This window comes from Lichenostomus cassidix, unplaced genomic scaffold (assembly GCF_008360975.1).
Source record: "Lichenostomus cassidix isolate B80296 unplaced genomic scaffold, HeHo_3.0 HiC_scaffold_33, whole genome shotgun sequence".
Taxonomy (NCBI): Eukaryota; Metazoa; Chordata; class Aves; order Passeriformes; family Meliphagidae; genus Lichenostomus; species Lichenostomus cassidix.
The window spans coordinates 893,191-913,377 of NW_028147632.1; the positions used below are offsets into that span (position 1 = coordinate 893,191).

Consider the following 20,187-nt stretch of genomic DNA (forward strand, 5'->3'; position numbering starts at 1 on the left):
TCCTCCTTCCGTGACATGGTGGAGCACGTCAGCCTGGAGCAGCCCCTGAGGCGGCACTGGGGTACGGCCAGAGCCCACAGTGCCGGGGGGAGCGGGGGAGGCACTGGGGGGGCTGGCAGGGGGATTGGGCTGTGCTGGGGGGAATTGGGAGGGAGGTGGAGAGAGACTTGTTTATACTGGGAGAGGGGCTTGGGGGTGTGGGAGGGCTGGGGAGGGGTTGGAAGGATGTTGGGATGAGGTTCTGGGGGTGCTGGTGGGCACTGGGAGGGAGTTTGGGGGTGCTGGGGGGAACTGGGAGGGAGATGGAGTGAAGCTGGAGGGGCTGGAAGGAGATTGGGGATGGAAAAGCAAAGGTTCGAATGAGGTTGGTTGAACTGGGAAGAAACTGGGAGGGACCTTGGTGAGTCCTGGTGGGGCTGGGAAGGGACTGGGAGAGGGTTTGGGGGTTCCTGGGGCGGTGGGGGGCAACTGGGAGGAGTTGTGGGGTGCTGAGAGGGACGGCAGGGGCTTTGGTGTGTCCTGGGGAGGCTGGAAATGGATCGGGAGGAGGTTTCAGGGGCTCCTGGGTGGGCTGGGGGCGACTGGGAGGGTGCTTGGAGGGGCTTGGGGTGTCGCTGAGAGGTTTTTGAGGGTCCTGAGCCCTGCTGACCGCCCAGAGATGCCGCCGGACGCTGCCCGCAGCAAGATGCTGACGGGGATCGGGGGCTTCGTGTTGGGCTTCGTCTTCCTGGCGCTGGGGCTCGGCTTCTACCTGCGCAAGAAGGTGAGAGGGGGTCCCGGGGGTCGTGTACCCCCTGCCCCGCAGCGGCTGTGCTTCTCCCGGGGCCCCCCAGCCCGGTGTCACCCCCTTTTCTCTGCCCACAGAGCTCCTGAGCCGCCGCCGGCCGCAGCCCCTCCCCGTGGCCTCGGGCCCGGCCGGGACCCCCCGCTCTGTCCCCGCGCGAATTTAGGGGGGTTCGTGTGTCCCCCCAGCCCTGCTGTCACTCTGACCCCGCCCGGCTGCTCCCAGTGCTCCCAGTAAAGCTTCCCAGTCGGCTCCGGTCGCGTTTCTTGGGGGGCACTGGGGAGGGACTTGGGGGGACCCCGCGGTGGGGCTGTGATTGGGGGGCAGACCTGACCTGGGATGGATCGGGAATGGGGACCCCCGTGTGTCCCCAAGTGTCACCCCGCTCTGGGGGGTCTTGGGAGGCAGCTGAACCCCGACACGGCACCCAGCGAACCCCAAAATAGGCGCTGAGACTCCCCTGAGCCCCCCAGAACCTCCAAACCCCATAGAAAAACAGCCCCGAAAAATAGCTCCGTGAAAATGAGCCAATGGGAGAAGGCGCTGAGCGATCATGATCCAATCCGAGCTCGCGGCGCTGATGACTCTCCAGTTCCCAGGCAGACCCGCAGCGCCCAGCGCTCCCCACCCCAACCCCACCTGCGCCCCCCCCTCGCCCCCAGCGCTTCCCGCCAGGCCAATTTGGGGAGGGGGCGCGTGGGGGGCGCCCAGGCCTGGCCCGGAGCCCAGCGCTGCCCCAGCCCGACCTGCCCCGGCTCCATCCCGGCTCCTCCCGCGGGATGCGACGGCGTGGGGAAAAGGGGGGGAAAGGGTGGGCGCTGGGCCTGGGGGGAGGAGGAGAAGGGATGGAGAAGGAGGAGGAGGAGGGATGAGGAAGGAGCGGGAGAAAAGCCGGAGATCCGAGGAGGAAGGAGGCGGGAGGAGGAAGGAGGAGGAGCTGCGGAAGGAGGAGGAGCGAGGAAGAGGAGGAACAGGAAGAGGTTGGAGAGAGGAAGAGGAGGAGCAGCAGAAGCAGCGCGGAATTTTTTTGTCTGTCGCGGCCCCGGGAGCATCGGCGCCCCGCATGCCGCAGGTGAGGGGGAGGAGGAAGTCGCCCCAAATGTCTCGGGGGTCCCCGAGCGGCGTTTTTTCTGGGCGGGTGTTTGGAGCTCGCAGCTTCCGGGATTGAGCCCCAGATCTCGTGAAGGGTCGCTGGGAGGGTTTGATTGTGCGGGGGGAATGTTTGGGCGGAAGGCCAAAGCTGAGGCGCCAGTGGGGCTTTGGGGGATATTTTGGGGGCTGCAGGTGGCCATGGCCCGGTGTCGCGGTGGGAGGGGGACATGGGGCATGGGGTCTCCCCGGGAGAGCGGTGGAGGGGAAGGGCGGGAGCCCCGGAGTGGGGTGAGCGGAGAGGGGCGATGGCGGAGCTGGGGAAGCCCCGGCAGGCTGGAGAGGGGGGAGCGTGGCTAAGGGGGAAGCCTGGGATCCCTGGAAGCGCGGAGCAGAGAATGAGGGGAGAAGGGACCCCTGGGACCCCCAAAGCCCCCGGATGATCGCTAAGCGGGACCCTGGAAAATAGGGAAGCCCGGTAGCCACGGGAGCCCCATGAGTGCAGGGAAGGGAGACCCTGAGGAGGCCAAAGTGAAAAGAGCAGAGAGGGGGAAATCCTGTTAGGGTTTTGAGGTGAATGGTGGTGGTTTGGGGTTTTTATGGCCACAAACCCCTGGGAGTCTTGCAGATCTGGAGCTGGGCAGGAGGAACCCCCAGGGCAAGGCACTGAGCCCTTGATTTTCCCCCAAAGCAGGATTTGTCATTGCCAAGGCGTGGCCGGATGGAGGAGGAGGGAAAGGCCCGGAGATGCAGCCGGAGCTCGGAGGTGGGGGAGAAGCCTGAGGGCAGAGAGAAGCCCCACAAGTGTGGGGAATGTGGGAAAAGCTTCAGGTGGAGATCTAAGCTGATCTGCCACCAGAGGATCCACACAGGGGAAAAGCCCTATGAGTGTGGGGAATGTGGGAAAAGCTTCAGGCGGAGATCTGAGCTGATCCGGCACCAGAGGATCCACACAGGGGAAAAGCCTTATGAGTGTGGGAAGTGTGGGAAGAGCTGCAGCTACATGTTTGACCTGATGTGGCACCAGGTGATCCACAGTGGGGAAAAGCCTTACGATTGCGAGGAATGTGGGAAGAGCTTCAGCCAGAACTCCAACCTGATCAAGCACAAGAAGCTCCACACCGGGGAGAGACCCTATGAGTGTCCCAAGTGTGGGAAGAATTTTCAGAGCACCTCCTGTCTCCTCCGCCATGAGCGCATTCACACCCAGGAGAGGCCCTTCCGCTGCCCTGACTGCAGGAAGACCTTCAATCGAAATGACACCCTGATCACCCACCGGCGCATCCACACTGGGGAAAGGCCCTACAAGTGTCCCGAGTGTGGGAAGAGCTTCTCACAGATCTCTAACTTGACTCAGCACCAACAGAGGCACTAGTGAAGGAAGCCCTGCGAGTGCCCCAAGTGCAGGAAGAGCTTCATTGCTGCTCCAACTCCATACCCTGTTTGAAGGTCTGCAGTGGATGTTCCCCAGTGATCCCCATTGGGCAGAATCCTGGTGACCCCCATTCCAGGTGATCCCCATTGGGTGGGTGGAAGGTGTTTTAAATAGTCAAATTTTCCTTCTTCTCCTATTCTTAGTTTGTTAGCAATAAATTCAGTTCACATATCCAATTCCAAGCATGTTTTGTGCACAAAGGTGTTTGATGAGGGATGTCTTAGCCAGGTCCTTCTATCAACTCAGGAAGCCTTGGTTCAGTTTTCTCTCTCCACTGCAGCTGTGCAGGGCAGTGAGAGAGCAGCTCTGCTGGGTGCCTGGCATGGGGCCAGCGTCACCCCACTGCAATGTGCCATGGCCTCGTGTGGCCCTGTGCTCTGGAGCCAGCGCTGCTGTTGCCTTTTCCTTGCTGATGGTTTTCTCTTTTGCAGGAAAGGCTTGTGAAGTGCCCCCGCTGTCCCTGGCGTCCCCTGGGCGCCGGCAGCCGCGTCCCTTGGCCTGCTCCCCCTGGGCCGTTGCAGGGCGGCTGGCGGAGGCTGGGAGCTGCCGTTGGGGCCGTGGGGCTGCCCCGGGGGCTGCGTGCCGAGGCGGGGCCGGGAGGTGCAGAGAACTTGGTCGCTATTTGCAGAGCAATGGCGCCTTGGGCCCGGGCCCGTTGCAGGGCTGTTCCTCATGTGCGGCTTTGGCCTCGGCCAGCCCGGGGGCCACTGAGAGCGCGGGGCTTGGGCTGTGCGCTGTGCAGAGCCCGCGCCTCGCTGCCCTTGGCTGGCTGTGCTGTCACTCGGGATTGTCCCAGCGCAATTGCTGCTCGGTGCCAGCGAGCGGGGACAAGGCCGGCGCCGGTGTCGCCCCCAGGCAGGCAGGAGGCAGGCAGGGCTTTAGTGGGGCAGCAGCGGCGCCATGGTGGGAGCGTGTGTGCGGCCCGGGAGCGGCGGAAGCGGGCGGAGCCCGGGGAGGCGGCAGCGGAGCTCGGAGAGGCTGTCCCAGCGCAGGTGGGAGCCGCGCTGGCTTGTGCCGGGGCTCGGGGCTCGCTGCGGGCGGATGGAGGGGATGGAGGGGTTGTGGTGGCTCCCTCCCTCCCTCCCTGGCTGTGGCACCGTGTTGCCGCTGGCCTGAGGCCGCTGAGGGAGCGGCTGCCCGCGGTCTCCTTGCCGCTGCTGCCTCGGCAGGAGGTGGTGCCGGAGCAGCGCTGGCTCGTCCCGCTTCCTGTCGGTAGGACAGAAGAGAACACCACATCACAGAACAGAAGAGCGCAGAACAGAACAGCATATCACAGTCCCATTCCCGGGACTGTTCCCAGCCATGCGGCACTGGTCTGGGCGCCCCTGGTGCAGTGGGACATGTCCGTGCCCCGGGCTGGCATGGGATGGGATGAACTTGAGTGTCTCTGGCAAGCCAAGCGATCTGGAGGAGAAAGAGCAGCTTGGGGCATTCCGCGGATCCCTGTCCCATCCTCTCGGTTGTACATTCCCTGCCAGGCTCTGCCTCTTGTCTCAAACATGTACCCACCGGGCGCTGCCTCCGCTCACTGTCCCTGAGCTCCATCCCTCAGGGCAGGGCATGCAGGGAACAATGCTGAGCCCCTCAGGGCTGCTGGTTCTTTTCTTGCCCCCCCCCCCGGCAGGCTGAGCCCGATCCGCAGCTGCCCTGTTCCCACACTCGGCAGCTCCCGGGTGCTGTCCCTAACTGTCCCTGCCTGTCCCTAACTGTCCCTGCCTGTCCCAGCCCGGAGCTGCACAGCCAGAGGGGTTGGGGCTGCAGGGCCGAGCTGGGCCTGGAGCTCTCTGACACTGTGTTTGTGTCCCCAGGTGCTGCCGGGGAGCAGAGACAGGGCAGGACTGAGCCGGCAGTGCCTTCCAGAGCCAACACCAGCCGGGGCCTCTCATCGTGTACAGAGCCGCTGTTGAGATTCCCGAGGATGCCCTGGGTGCCCAGGATGGATCAGCAACCAGGGGGACAGAGCTGCCTCAGCTGCCAGATCCTGCTGGGCACAGGCAGGGAGAAGCTGCTTCTCTCTTGGGGCAGAGTGAATCGCAGCTCAGGAATGGCATTGGAGAGAAGTGCCAGGATGGATCAGCAATGGGAGTCACACACAGAAAGAGCCTCGGAAGAAATCTGGGTGAGTGCAGGGCCAGCGCTGTGGCCTCTAGGGAGGGGATAATGGACAGTGTGAGCACAGGGCTGGCAGGGTGTGGCTGTGTCCAGGGCTCTGCAAGAGGCCTGGTGCTCTGCTGGACTGACACACCTGGCTTTGGGCAGTTCTCATGCCCTGGCTGTCCCCTGGCTGTGTCCCTTGTCCCTGTTCGTGCTGCCAGCTCAGTGAGTGGCACACGGGCTGAGGGTCCCTCCTGTGCTCCCTGGGCGTTGGGTGGGAGATGTGAGGGCTGGGCCTGCTCAGGACAGCTCCATGCTCACGTCCTGCGGCTCTTTCCAGCTCCTGTTGAGTGGAGCAGATCCCATCCCGTGCTCACCCTGCTGATGCTGACTCTGCTCCTGCTCCTGGCTGTGGCTCTGGCGGTGTCCTTGGCTGCTGTGTCAGGTAAGGAGGAGCAGCAGCCTCAGCCCAACCCCTCGGGGCACTGCGGGCTCACTGCTCCCTCACGGCCGGGATCGTCCCTCAGCCCCGCTCTGACCAATCAGTGCGCGGGAGAACGAGGAGTGACGGCTGAATCAGCCAATCATAATGGGTGTGAGAATTTGAGCGGGAAAATCAGCCAATGGGAGCTCGGGCTGCTCCGTGAGGGGAGAATCCTCAGACCTTCTCTTCCCGTTACAGGGAGAAGACATGGAGAGACTGCAGTTACTTCAGTTACCCCTGACACTCCACGGCTGCTGGCCTGTCCCCATGGCTGGGTTGGGTACGACGGGATCTGCTAGTTCCTCTCGGGGGATCATATCACCTGGGATCAGGCTCAGACTCAGTGCTCCGAGCTTGCGGCCTCCCTGGCTGTGCTCAATGACAAGGAAATGGTGAGTGAGGGGATTTTGGGTGGCTGAGGGGAGCCTGGGGAGCTCCTGGGCCAGGGCTGCAGCTCCCATTATCTGCTCCTCTCTCCTTGCCAGGAGTTCCTCTTCCACCCCAGTGGAAATGTCGATTCCTGGCTCGGGCTGCACAGACAGGACCAGCGGCTGCAGTGGGTGGATGGCAGCAGCTTCAGCTCCTTCTGAGTCCTGGGGGGCACAGGCAGGGCCTGGGGGCACAGGGGCACAATGTGTCTCTCTGAGGTTCCAGTGCTGTCTCTGCTCCTCCCTGCAGGGTTCGTGTCCTGGGCAATGCAGGGTGTGTGCACTTGGCTGAGAATTATCTCGGGAGACAGCCCTGCTCAAATCCACTGCCCTGTATCTACAGCAGACCCCAAACTCACCTGTAATGGGATGGAGAAAAGATCTCTGTTCGAGGAGTGATCGTCACCTCTTCCCCCAGCATGGGGATGTTTTTCCTCAGCTGCAACATCTGCCTTGCACTGATCCTCAGTGTCACCTCAGTGCTTGTTCTGCAGGAGATGAACCTGCAGGAGGAGGAAATGATGTGGAAGCTGCTATGTGGCTGTCTGGGCTGGGGGTTGCTTTCTACCTCTGGAGTCATTCTAGGCTTCCTGTTTCTCTTGCACTACATGTTTCTATAGTGATCTTTTCTATAGATACTGATATAAGTCTGTGGGAAGAGATTTCAAACACATTCTCCTAATACTGTATTTCTGTGCTAATCCTGTATCTATACATTGATCTACCTCTTTGTATACAGACTATGAACAGGTACTTCATATGAATGTGACCTTCCTTGGTGTAAGGTAGCGATAATGCCAAGGTGTGGATTTGACCCCACCTGGGCCATTTCCTTAAGGACTGGACTAATCCTTGTGGTCCCTTCCAGCTCAGAGCATTCTTTGAGACATCCTTGTGTGACCTCCATCAGTAGTTATGGTGCCAATGTTGCTGTTGTTGTTATTTACAGAATTGTTTTATTACTTTCACAATAAACGCTTGTCAGGGCTGCACTGTCCCTCCTCTCCCCTCAGCACCTGCAAGGGCTGCACTGTCCCTCCTCTCCCCTCAGCACCTGCAGCTCTGTCCCTTGCCCTGCTGCCCCTGCCCCGGGGGCTGCGTGCCGAGCCAGAGCCTCTTCCCAGTGCTCCCAGTCTGCCCGTGCAGCCTCCAGCAGCCAGCGAGGCCTTCAGCTGGGCCGGCAGAGAGGAGCTGCTGGGAGCTCCCAAATCAGTTTGGTTCCGTTTGTCCTTCCCAGCCTGGGGAACAACGATTTGGGAGTTTTCTGCCCAAACCCTGTCCGTTCCTCCGCTCAGCTCAAGAGGTTTGGGGAGATTTTGGCTTTTTGGGGGAAATCAAGGCGATGTGGGGACAAGGCGGGATTGTCCCTCAGCTGCGTTCTGACCAATCAGAGCTCGAGATCAAGGAGTGGCAGGAGATCCGGCCAATCAAAAGGAGCGGTGGGGTTTGGGCGGGAACATCAGCCAATGGGTGCGAGGGGTGGACTTTGGGCGGGTTATATAAAAGGATCTCTGAGGGGCTTGAAGTTCCCCAGAGCCTCAAAGTCAGACTCGGGATTGTCTTGGAATGTCCTGGGCTGGGCAGGAGGCAAAGGAACTGCTGTGGTGAGTCCGGGATGGAGCAGAGACCTCCTGCAGCCCAGGCTGGAGCAGAGATACCTGAGAGAGACCCCGAGCCCGTGGGAAGCCCCTCAGAGCCATGGCAGTTGCTCCCGGCGGGACTCCCGGCCTGTTCCTGAGGGACTCTGTGCAGTGCCTCACAGGATTCCATCATTCCATTGTGAAATTCAACCCTCTGGCGGAGGCACTGGGCATTCCCACCTGAATTTGAGCCAATTTCATCAGGTTTGGGGACTTGGGGACATCGGCAGCACTGGATGGAGCCAGAGGCGCGGGGAAGCAGCTGGAGGGGAATTTGGGGCAGAGCAGAGCTTTGGGCTCTGCCAGAGCAGATCGGAGTGATCAGAGTTCACCATCCAGCACTGCCTGCGGGTTCTGTCAGTTGTTGTCGGCCAGGTCCTGGGGAGGAGGATCAGCAGCTCTTTAACTTTTACAGCTGTTTAACTTCAGGCAATGACAGTTCTCTTTTGGCTCTCCTGGGGCACTCAGACCTTTCCAACCCCTCACTGACCCCAGGAGGGTCAATATGCTCCCATTTCCCTCCCAGGGTCTCTTGGACTTTTATTCTAGAGAAAAACCTCACAAGACCAGAAAACCCCACAGCAGCTCTGGGCCATGCTGATGGGAAGAGCCGAGGAATCCCAAATGTGATGGCAATTTACTGTTGGAGTAAATGTTGTACTTTTATTCTAGTAAAAAAATGTAAGAGTAAATTTACTGTTCCAGCCCAGCCCTGAGGTGGTGAGTGAAGGTCTTGTGATTGATGCCTTGGGGCAGATTTGAGTGAAACATATCAGAATGTATAAACTATATTCTTAGTTTATATAAGAATATAAGAAATATTTCTATAAGGCACAAGCCTCGCTGAGCATTGCAGCCAGGAAAACACAATTTTGGGGGTTTTGCTCTTTGTTCATGATGTGGTTTGAGCACAGCAGAGCAGAGGCAGGAAATATCACTGTCCATTTGTGCAGGTGGTTGTTGTGCAGCGATGGTGGCAGCAGCTCCCACATCCTCCCTGTTGGCTCCCACATTCCCCCCAGCATCTCAAAATGTCGGGAGAGGAACGAGCCTGGAATGTTCTGGGGCGTTCAGGAGGCCAAAGAACTGCTGTGGTGAGTCTGGGATGGAGCAGAGTCTCCCTGCAGGAGCCCAGGAGATGCCTGAGAGAGACCAAAGCTGCTCTGTCAGTGCCCTCCTCACCCTAGGCAGGAAACAGTAGGAATATGTATTAGACTGCTGTAATAGAAAAGGTTTTTCAAGCTTATCTCCATCAATATTAGGCGTGCTTCTGGTTAATTGCCAAGCACCCAGCACTGTTTGCTTTATTGTCTTTGTTCCCTATTGTGCTTTATTAAATCTTTTAAATGTTAACAGGACAGTGATACCTTTCACACAAGGAAAGGCTGGAGGGTCAGGATGAGGGTGGGGAGACATCACTCATGGTTGTAACAGAAGCGATTTGAGGAAATTAATTGAATTGATTATCAAAGAAATCACAGCAGGAGAATGACTGTGGGTGTGTGAAAGCACGGTGAGGAGGAGGATAAAAAGAAACCAGGTGTAAAAGCTTCACAACACTCAACCTTATCAGTATTTTAACTTATCTAAATCTGTAACTTAACTTATGCCTTCACTGATATCTCAATTTAACAGAGGAACAACATTTGGAAGCATTTAACTTGGCTTCTAACTCTAACTTAACCTCACAGGTCTGATTTAGTCAGATATCCGAGGCACTCAAACACCTCAGAGCAGCATTTCTGACACATTTGCCAAAACACAGGCACAGTGTGTGCACACAGAAAGAGTCAGTGCCAGGGAGCTGTCAGGAATTCCCCTCGAGTACAGCGAAATGCTCACTCTGGATCCTTTTCCATCTCCCCAGAGAGGGAAGGGTTGATGTTGCAGAGCAGAAAGGCCTTGCAAAGTGAGGGCCTTGCTGCCCTCGTAAAATCCTTGCTCACTTCTGTTACTTTGGTGAACTAGAAAAGCATTCTGGGAACGACTCAGCCAAGCTGGAGGTGAAAAACAAGTTACATAATTGTAAAACAATTATTAGTACCAATAAGTGCTCTCACCGTGGGGCTCGTGGGTGGTTGTACCTGATGCCAGTTCCTATCACGGTCTATAGCAGTTGGTTAAACACATCTGTTATGCCTCACAAGTATGTAAACTCATAACAAATGAACGGTTTAAGAACCCTGGATTTTTGCAATAAAGGGGTCTTTGCCATACCATCGTAGAGATCGTGTGTTTAACGCTGCAGGCTGAGCCTCGAGGAGTGGGAGGTCCCTCGTTTTTTGGGGATCCCCCAAGTTCAGCAAACGGGAGATTTCCCAGCTTGGAGAGGCCTCACTCAGAGGGAGGAGCTGCTCCTCATTTTGGGGCTCATTTTGGATTGCTGTTTATAGGGCCAGAGAGATGGGCTTTAGTCATGTACAGGAAATCAGGCTATGAAAAGACAACATCCATAAAGGAGACAGAGGAGTCCTGAGATTTTATTCGAATAAAGGGAGAGAATCCAATGAGGCACACGCCTGCGTGGTTTTCTTTCTTGAGGTTTTGGGGGGCGCAGCCCCCTTTTATCCCAAACTCCCGTCCATGTGTTGCCCTGTTCCTTCCCCCACTGGCTGACGTCCTAGGAAGGTACAGCCTTCTCGAACTGCCTACCACATATTTCCCCCTTGAACTTGTCGTTTTATCCCAAAGTTCAGAAACTCAGGCTTGTGCAGACCCATTTGGTGTTTCAGGATTTTTCTGTTTCTGGGCCCTGAGCAGATGTCATGTGGCAATTCCTGGCATTTAGCCAGAGTCAAACTGTGACATATTCAAACCTGCAGCTTGAAGTTGATCCAGTTAACACCCATCCCCTCTGCCATGGAATTGTAAAGACATCAGCACACATCTTCCCTATCAGAACAATGCTTCACCTAGCCATAGTTTGGGTCTCAGCTTGCTTAGAAAGAGTGAGCGCAGGGATGCTGTGGCATTCGGCAGGGGAAAAGGGTGTATTAAACCTTAAAATTTATGCTTGGATTTTATACCTTCGAGGTCTTTCCTAACCTAAACGCTTTTGATTCTTCTGCTGGTTTTTCTGCACAGGGAAACACAAACCTTTTTCTTTTCATAAGGCAAAGAGGAGCTCGTTGGACCCGTGCCTGAGATGCAGCGATGTTTTACCATCAGCTCAGCGGAGCTAACAGGGGCGAGGAATTATTTTAATTGGGCAGCGCGGGGAGCACAAAACGATGTGGAACTTTTTTTACCAGCTGCGGGACACGGAAGACACTGCCTCGCCTCCATTGGCTGGTCCGCTTGTCACTCTTCGTCATCGCGGCGCTGATTGGTCAGAGCGGGGCTGAGGGACGTTCCCGCCCCGCCCCACCTGATTCGAGCATTCGCAGGTCCAGCAGTGCCTCCGGATCCTCGGGAGCTGCAGCAGTGAGCGGAGCGGAGCGGAGCGGCTGCAGTGAGCGGAGCGGAGCCCGGGAAGGCGGCGGCGGAGCTCGGAGAGGCTGTCCCAGCGCAGGTGGGAGCCGCGCTGGCTTGTGCCGGGGCTCGGGGCTCGCTGCGGGCGGTCCGTGCGGGAGGCGACCGCGGCGAGGGGGGATCTGGCGGATACGTTCCACCGTGTCCCCCCGGTTCCTCGTGTTTCTCCTGACCTGAGGCCGCTGAGGGAGCGGCTGACCGCGGGATGCGACGGCGTGGGGAAAAGGGGAGAAAGGGTGGGCGCTGGGCTTGGGGAGAGAGGATGGAGGAGGAGGAGGGATGAGGAAGGAGCGGGAGAAATGCCCGAGATCCGAGGAGGAGGAGGTGGAAGGAGGAAGGAGGAGGAGCCGCGGGAGGAGGAGGAACCGGAAGAGGTTGGAGAGAGGAAGAGGAGGAGCAGCAGAAGCAGCGCGGAGCTCTTTGTCTGTCGCGGCCCCGGGAGCATCGGCGCCCCGCATGGCGCAGGTGAGGGGGAGGAGAAAGTCGCCCCAAATGTCTCGGGGGTCCCCGAGCGGCGTTTTTTCTGGGCGGGTGCTTGGAGCTCGCAGCTTCCGGGATTGAGCCCCAAATCTCGTTCAGGGTCGCTGGGAGGGTTTGATTGTGCGGGGGGAATGTTTGGATGTGGCGGAAGGGCAAAGCTGAGGCGCCAATGGGGCTTTGGGGGATATTTTGGGGGCTGCAGGTGGCCATGGCCCGCTGTCGGGGTGGGAGGGGGACATGGGGCATGGGGTCCCCCCGGGAGAGCGGTGGAGGGGAAGGGCGGGAGCCCCGGAGTGGGGTGAGCGGAGAGGGGCGATGGCGGAGCTGGGGGAGCCCCGGCAGGCTGGAGAGGGGGGAGCGAGGATAAGGGGGAAGCCTGGGATCCCTGGAAGCGCGGAGCAGAGAATGAGGGGAGAAGGGATCCCTGGGACACCCAAAGCCCCCGGATCATCCCTAAGCGGGACCCTGGAAAATGGGGAAGCCCGGGAGCCACGGGAGCCCCATGAGTGCAGGGACGGGAGACCCTGAGGAGGGCAAAGTGAAAATAGCAGAGAGGGGGAAATGGTGGGAGGGTTTTGAGGTGAATGGTGGTGGTTTTGGGGTTTTATGGACACAAACGTCTGGGAGAGTTGCAGAGCTGGAGCTGGGCAGGAGGAACCCCCAGGGCAAGGCGCTGAGCCCTTGTTTTTCCCCCAAAGCAGGATTTGTCATTGCCAAGGTGTGGCTGGATGGAGGAGGAGGAAAAGGCCCGGAGATGCAGCCAGAGCTCGGAGCTGGGGGAGAAGCCTGAGGGCAGAGAGAAGTCCCACAAGTGTGGGGAATGTGGGAAAAGCTTCAGGTGGAGATCAGAGCTGATCTACCACCAGAGGATCCACACAGGGGAAAAGCCCTATGAGTGTGGAGAGTGTGGGAAGAGCTTCAGCCAGATGTCACACCTGATGCGGCACCAGGTGATCCACACTGGGGAAAAGCCCTACGATTGCGCAGAATGTGGGAAGAGCTTCAGCGACAGCTCCACCCTGATCCGGCACAAGAGGATCCACACCGGGGAGAGGCCCTATGAGTGTCCCAAGTGTGGGAAGAGGTTTCAGACCAGCTCCCATCTCCTCTTCCATGAGCGCATTCACACCCAGGAGAGGCCCTTCCGCTGCCCTGACTGCGGGAAGGGCTTCAACCGAAACTCCACCCTCATCAGGCACCGGCGCATCCACAGTAGGGAAAAGCCCTACGAGTGTGGGGAATGTGGGAAGAGCTTCAGGCAGATGTCACACCTGATCCAACACCAGCGCATCCACACTGGGGAAAAGCCCTACGAGTGTGGGAAGTGTGGGAAGAGCTTCAGCCGGATGTCCACCCTGATGCAGCACCAGGTGATCCACACTGGGGAAAAGCCCTATGAGTGTGGGGAGTGTGGGAAGAGCTTTGGATCAACAACTAAGCTCAACGTGCACTGCAGGATCCACACTGGGGAAAAGCCCTACAAGAGTCCTGAGTGTGGGAAGAGCTTCTCACAGAACTCTACCTTGACCCGACACCAGAAGAGGCACAAGTGAAGGAAGGCCTTCTGAGTTAGGGTAAAATAGAAATTATTAATTTAAAAGAACTAGAAGCTGGATAATAATAACTTTTGAACTGATTTAGAAGGCCAGAGATTGGATAATGATTTACTAAGATTTGCCTGCTGGAGGCAATTTATTATTCGCTTAATGAATTTATGCCTACCTAGTATCACAGAGGACAGAGAGAAGAGAGCCAAATAATTGAGAGAAACCACTGAGTGTAACCGAGCATCCCACCATTGGACCCCGAACTGGTACAAGTTGGTTCTCCGGCTTGTACTTGGTCCAAGAACCAAGGGAGGCTGCGCAAGGGAGCAAGGTGAAGAGTTCATCATGAGGAAGACTTATCGATTATGCCATCATCAATCATTTGGAACTCCTGCCCACAATTAATCTGAGACACTGCACTTGTGCAAGCATGTTTAAATGAACTTGGAACTCATTATAATACGAAGCGAGGATAGGTAATGAATATGTATAGGGGCTTTGTCTAACTTCATGCATATATGTAACCTGTAACCTCATATAAACCTAGTCAAGTCCTGCTGACTGTGTGCATGCCTTTGGAGGGGCTACCCCCCATGCACCCCAGCTGGAATAAACACATACCTACTTCATAACTGTCTGAGTTTTGGAGTCAATTCCATGCTTCAATGGGAGAATGAAGCTGCCACAGCCCCCCCTGCCGCCCCCTCCATCCCCTCCATCCGCCCGCAGCGAGCCCCGAGACCCGGCACAAGCCAGCGCGGCTCCCACCTGCGCTGGGACAGCCTCTCCAAGCTCCGCCGCCGCCTCCCCAGGCTCTGCCCGCTGCAGCCACTCCCGGGCGGCACACACGCTCCCACCGTGGCGCCGATATAAGCCAACGATAGGGGATAAAGGATTATCATATCATCAACCCAAGACACGCTGCTGCCCCACTAAAGCCCTGCCTGCCTGCCTGGGGGCGACACCGGCGCCGGCCTTGTCCCCGCTCGCTGGCACCGAGCAGCAATTGCGCTGGGACAATCCCGAGTGACAGCACAGCCAGCCAAGGGCAGTGAGGCGCGAGCTCTGCACAGCGCACAGCCCAAGCCCCGCGCTCTCAGTGCCCCCCGGGCTGGCCGAGGCCAAAGCCGCACATGAGGAACAGCCCTGCAACGGGCCCGGGCCCAAGGCGCCATTGCTCTGCAAATAGCGACCAAGTTCTCCGCACCTCCTGGCCCCGCCTCGGCACGCAGCCCCACGGCCCCCACGGCAGCTCCCAGCCTCCGCCAGCCGCCCTGCAACGGCCCAGGGGGAGCAGGTCAAGGGACGTGGCTGCCGGCACCCAGGGGACGCCAGGGACAGCGGGGGCACTTCACAAGCCTTTCATGCAAAAGAGAAAATCACTAGGAAGGAAAAAGCAACAGCAGCACTGGCTCCAGAGCACAGGGCCACTCCAGGCCATGGCACATTGCAGTGGGGTGATGCTGGCCCCATGCCAGGCACCCAGCAGAGCTGCTCTCTCACTGCCCTGCACAGCCACCATGGGGAGAGAAAATTGAACCAAGGCTTCCTGAGTTGATAGAAGGACCTGCCTAAGAGATCCCTCATCCAACACCTTTGTGCACAAAACAGGCTCAGAAATGGCGATGTGAATTTATTGCTAACAAACTCAGAGCAGAAGTAAAATTTGACTATTTAAAACACCTTCTCCTAACTCAACGGGGTCACTGGGGATCATCCACTGCAGATCTTCCCACTGGGATGGAGTTGGAGCAGCAATGAAGCTCTTCCTGCACTCAGGACACTCGCAGGGCTTCCCTCACTGGTGCTTCCGTTGGTGCCCGGTCAAGTTAGAGATCTGTGAGAAGCTCTTCCCACACTTGGGACACTCGTAGGGCTTTTCCCTTGTGTGGATCATCTTGTGCTGGATCAGGGAGGAGCTCTTCCTGAAGCTCTTCCCACATTCTGCACAATCGTAGGGCTTTTCCCGTGTGTGGATCATCTGGTGCTGCATCAGCTGTGACATCCGACTGAAGCTCTTCCCACACTTCCCACACTCATAGGGCTTTTCCCCAGTGTGGATCCTGTGGTGCTGCATCAGGATGAACAGGTAGCTGAAGCTCTTCCCACACTCCCCACACTTGTAGGGCCTCTCCCCAGTGTGGATCACCTGGTGCCGGATGAGAGTGAATTTGTGCTGGAAGCTCTTCCCACAGTCAGGGCAGCAGAAGGGCCTCTCCTGGGTGTGAATGCGCTCATGGCGGAGGAGACTGGAGCTGGTCTGAAACCTCTTCCCACACATGGGACACTCGCAGGGCCTCTCCCCAGTGTGGATCATCTTGTGCCGGATCAGGGTGGAGTTGTGGCTGAAGCTCTTCCCACATTCCCCACACTTGTAGGGCTTTTCCCCAGCGTGGATACTGTGGTGTTTGATGAGCACAGACTTCGACCTGAAGTTTTTCCAACATTCCCCACACTTGTGGGGCTTCTCTCCGCCCTGAGGCTTCTCCCCCAGCTCCAAGCTCCAGCTGCATCTCTGGCCGCTTTCCAGGCACAGTGAGGCTCTTTCCTCCTCGCAGCTCCCTGGGCTGCGTTTGCAGCTCCTCCTCCTGCAGCATCTCCGGGCCTTTTCCTCCTCCTCCATCCGGCCACGCCTTGGCAATGACAAATCCTGCTTTGGGGGAAAAACAAGGGCTCAGCGTCTTGCCCTGGGGGTTCCTCCTGCCCAGCTCCAGCTCTGCAAGTCTCCAGGGGTTTAGTGTCCATAAAAACCCCAAACAACGACCATTCACGTCAAAACCCTCCCACGATTTCCCCCTCTCTGCTCTTTTCACTTTGGCCTCCTCAGGGTCTCCCTTCCCTGCACTCGTGGGGCTCCCGTGGCTCCTGGGCTTCCCTATTTTCCAGGGTCCCGCTTAGGGATGATCCGGGGGCTTTGGGTGTCCCAGGGGTCCTTTCTCCCCTTATTCTCCGCTCTGCGCTTCCAGGGATCCCAGGCTTCCCCCTTATCCATGCTCCCCCCTCTCCAGCCTGCCGGAGCTCCCCCAGCTCCGCAATTGCCCCTCTCCGCTCACCCCACTCCGGGGCTCCCGCCCTTGCCCTCCACCGCTCTCCCGGGGGGACCCCATGCCAATCCAATCCAATCCAATCCAATCCAATTCCAGGAGGATCAAACCCAATTTGAGGTAAATCCAACTGAATTCCAGATGGATCAAACCCAGTTCCAGCTGGACCCAACCCAATTGCAGGATGAATCAACCAAATACCTGATAGAGTCAACCAAATTCCTGGTGGATCCAACCCAATTCCAGGTAGATTGAGCCAAATTCCAGTGGGATGCAACCAAATTCCAGGATGAATCAACATTATTCCAGGTCAATTCAACGAAATTCCAGGTAAATCCAACCCAATTCCAGGTGAATCAAACCAAGTTCCAGGTGGATCAAACCCAACTCAACTCTTTCAAATGTCCCGTCACCACCTTCCCTCCATTCAGGCAGCTCCTGGCAGCTTTTTCCTGGGAGAAATCCCTGAATTTGTGATTTTTGGGGTGCAATTTTGGACGGGGACAGCTCTGCCTGCTTTTCACTTCCCTGTCTCTGTCCCCAGTGTCCCACCATGTCTCTGTCCCCATTGTCCCACCCATGTCACACCTCAGTATCTTCATTTTTACCCCAAATTCAGGTGTTTTGAAGGATTGAAATGAAAACAAAACCAAGCCCGAAAGAAAAGGATTTACATGTCTGTGCCCGCTGAGGATCCATGTGGTTGGGAGGGAGGAAAGAACATTTTTCTGGTTTCCACACCAAAATCTTGCTCTTTGCCCCAGTCCAGAACCATTTGGCTGTGGAAGATGCCCTTGGGTGAGAGAAAATCAGAATCAGGGAATCACTGAGGCTGCAAAAGACCTCCAAGGCCATCCAGTGTTGCCTCATGCCGAGAGATGATATAACTGAACACAAAAGGTGAGATTTTCTGGGGTGGAAAGCCAACAAATCCACTCTCCCCAGGGAATTTCTGATGTCCCCAGGAATTCCCATGGATATTCCTAGCCCTGCCTTCATCCAGGTGCCCACGGGGAGCCAGGAGGGTGTGGAGCCACCAGCCAGGTGTCTTTGCCACACGGATCACCAGCACCACGGATCACCAGGGCTCTGCACAGCTGGGATCACTGGGGATCATCCACTGCAGATCTTCCCACTGGGCATGGAGTTGGAGCAGCAATGAAGCTCTTCCTGCACTCGGGACACTTGAAGGGCTTCCTTCACTGGTGCCTCTGCTGGTGCTTGGTCAAATGAGAGCTTCTGGAGAAGCTCTTCCCACACTCGGGACACTTGTAGGGCTTTTCCCCAGTGTGGATGCGCTGGTGGGTGATGAGGGTGGAGTTTTGCTTGAAGCCCTTCCCACAGTCAGGGCAGCGGAAGGGCCTCTCCTGGGTGTGAATGCGCTCATGGAGGAGGAGATGGGAGCTGGTCTGAAACCTCTTCCCACACTCTGGACACTCATATGGCCTCTCCCCGGTGTGGATCTTCTTGTGCCGGATCAGGGTGGAGTTGTGGCTGAAGCTCTTCCCACATTCCTCGCAATCATAGGGCTTTTCCCCAGTGTGGATCACCTGGTGCCGCATCAGGTCGGCTATCCTGCTGAAGCTCTTCCCACACTTCCCACAGTAGTAGGGCCTTTCCCCTGTGTGGAACCTCTGGTGAACAATGAGCCCAGATTTCGAGCTAAAGCTCTTCCTACATTCCCCACAGTCGTAGGGCTTTTCCCCAGTGTGAATTACCTGATGTCGCATCAGGTGTGACATCTGGCTGAAACTCTTCTCACACTTCCCACACTCATAGGGCTTTTCCCCTCTGTGGATCCTCTGGTGCTTGAGGAGCTCAGTTTTCGACCTAAAGCTCTTCCTGCATTCTTCACACTTGTAGGGCTTTTCCCCAGTGTGGATCATCTGGTGTGTGAACAGGGTGGACATCTGGCTGAAGCTCTTCCCACACTCCCCACACTCATAGGGCTTTTCCCCAGTGTGGATCCTCTGGTGCCGGATCAGCTCAGATCTCCACCTGAAGCTTTTCCCACATTCCCCACACTTGTGGGGCTTCTCTCTGCCCTCAGGCTTCTCCCCCAGCCCCGAGCTCTGGCTGCATCTCCGGGCCTTTTCCTCCTCCTCCATCCGGCCACGCCTTGGCAATGACAAATCCTGCTTTGGGGGAAAAACAAGGGCTCAGCGCCTTGCCCTGGGGGTTCCTCCTGCCCAGCTCCAGATCTGCAACTCTCCCAGGGGTTTGTGTCCATAAAAACCACAAACCACGACCATTCACGTCAAAACCCTAACAGGATTTCCCCCTCTCTGCTATTTTCACTTTGCCCTCCTCAGGGTCTCCCTTCCCTGCACTCATGGGGCTCCCGTGGCTCCCGGGCTTCCCTATTTTCCAGGGTCCCGCTTAGGGATGATCCGGGGGCTTTGGGGGTCCCAGGGGTCCCTTCTCCCCTCATTCTCTGCTCCGCGCTTCCAGGGATCCCAGGCTTCCCCCTTATCCACGCTCCCCCCTCTCCAGCCTGCCGGGGCTCCCCCAGCTCCGCCATCGCCCCTCTCCGCTCACCCCACTCCGGGGCTCCCGCCCTTCCCCTCCACCGCTCTCCCGGGGGGACCCCATGCCCCATGTCCCACTCCCACCCCGACACCGGGCCATGGCCACCTGCAGCCCCCAAAATATCCCCCAAAGCCCCACTGGCGCCTCAGCTTTGCCCTTCCGCCACATCCAAACATTCCCCCCGCACAATCAAACCCTCCCAGCGACCCTTCACGACATTTGGGGCTCAATCCCGGAAGCTGCGAGCTCCAAACACCCGCCCAGAAAAAACGCCGCTCGGGGACCCCCGAGACATTTGGGGCGACTTCCTCCTCCCCCTCACCTGCGCCATGCGGGGCGCCGATGCTCCCGGGGCCGCGACAGACAAAGAGCTCCGCGCTGCTTCTGCTGCTCCTCCTGCTCCTCCTCTTCCTATCTCCAACCTCTTCCTGCTCCTCCTCCTCGGATCTCGGGTATTTCTCCCGCTCCTTCCTCATCCCTCCTCCTCCATCCCTTCTCCCCCTCTCCCCAAGCCCAGCGCCCACCCTTTCCCCCCTTTTCCCCACGCCGTCGCATCCCGCGGGCAGCCGCTCCCTCAGCGGCCTCAGGTCAGGAGAAACACGGGGAACCGGGGGGACACGGTGGAACGAATCCGCCAGAGCCCCCCTCGCCGCGGTCGCCTCCCGCACGGAGAGCCCGCAGGTAGCCCCGAGCCCCGGCAGAACCGAGGGTGGGTCCCACCAGCAGCCCTGAGGGGGTTCAGCATTGTCCCCTGCGTCTCCTGAGCTGGCGGGTTGGAGCCCGGGGACAGCAAGTGCTGGCAGCGCCCTTTGGGTCCCTGCCCGGAGCAACAGGAGAGGACTGGCAGGGAAGGCGGAACTTGGCTGCGCCTGCCGGGGTGCCGGGTGGCTTTCGGGAGTTACCCCTCTGCACTGAGCGGGGATGACGCACAAGTCATATATGGAATATCTACATTTAATGCGCGTTTAACTCTGCCCGGCTACGGACATCTCCCGCTGCACCAGGGGCTCTCAGCCCCGTCCCGCATGGCCGGGAACAGTCCCGGGGACAGGGCTACCGCCTCTGTCCTACTGATTGCTACCGGGACGAGCCAGCGCTGCTCCGGCACCGCCTCCTGCCGAGGCAGCAGCGGCAAGGAGACAGCGGGCAGCCGCTCCCTCAG

At 58.1% G+C, this 20,187-nt stretch overlaps 5 protein-coding genes and 1 pseudogene across 9 annotated transcripts in view; 2 read left to right on the forward strand and 4 right to left on the reverse strand.

The window, feature by feature from the left end:
• LOC146421323 (uncharacterized) overlaps positions 1-20,187 on the reverse strand; it is a 101,489-nt gene that overhangs the window by 79,443 nt on the left and 1,859 nt on the right.
• LOC146421325 (uncharacterized) overlaps positions 1-20,187 on the reverse strand; it is a 155,209-nt pseudogene that overhangs the window by 56,998 nt on the left and 78,024 nt on the right. The gene's annotated exons all lie outside the window — the stretch shown is intronic.
• Positions 1-20,187, reverse strand: part of LOC146421328 (uncharacterized) — a 238,099-nt gene that overhangs the window by 30,885 nt on the left and 187,027 nt on the right. The gene's annotated exons all lie outside the window — the stretch shown is intronic.
• LOC146421331 (uncharacterized) overlaps positions 11,696-20,187 on the forward strand; it is a 144,333-nt gene continuing 135,841 nt past the window's right edge. Inside the window, exon 1 of the mRNA XM_085047532.1 lies at positions 11,696-11,890. Within this exon, the coding sequence (XP_084903658.1) occupies positions 11,705-11,890 (186 nt within the window). The 5' untranslated portion in view covers positions 11,696-11,704. The remainder of the gene's footprint in view (positions 11,891-20,187) is intronic.
• Positions 12,540-13,874, forward strand: LOC146421332 (uncharacterized). Its single transcript, XM_085047463.1, has one exon. The coding sequence runs from the start codon at positions 12,634-12,636 to the stop codon at positions 13,456-13,458; it is 825 nt and encodes a 274-aa protein (XP_084903589.1). The 5' UTR covers positions 12,540-12,633; the 3' UTR covers positions 13,459-13,874.
• The window catches only part of LOC146421333 (uncharacterized), a 55,307-nt gene continuing 50,189 nt past the window's right edge, over positions 15,070-20,187 (reverse strand). The window contains exons 1-2 of one of the 4 annotated variants that reach the window (XM_085047447.1): positions 19,348-19,430; positions 15,070-16,102 (exon numbers count right to left, since the gene is read on the reverse strand). In XM_085047447.1, coding sequence (XP_084903573.1) covers positions 15,251-16,102; positions 19,348-19,356 — 861 coding nt within the window. In that variant the 5' untranslated portion in view covers positions 19,357-19,430 and the 3' untranslated portion in view covers positions 15,070-15,250. Of the gene's footprint in view, positions 16,106-17,150; positions 18,632-19,347; positions 19,431-20,187 lie in introns of those variants that run through there. The other 3 variants (XM_085047446.1, XM_085047448.1, XM_085047445.1) reach the window with 3 other exon arrangements.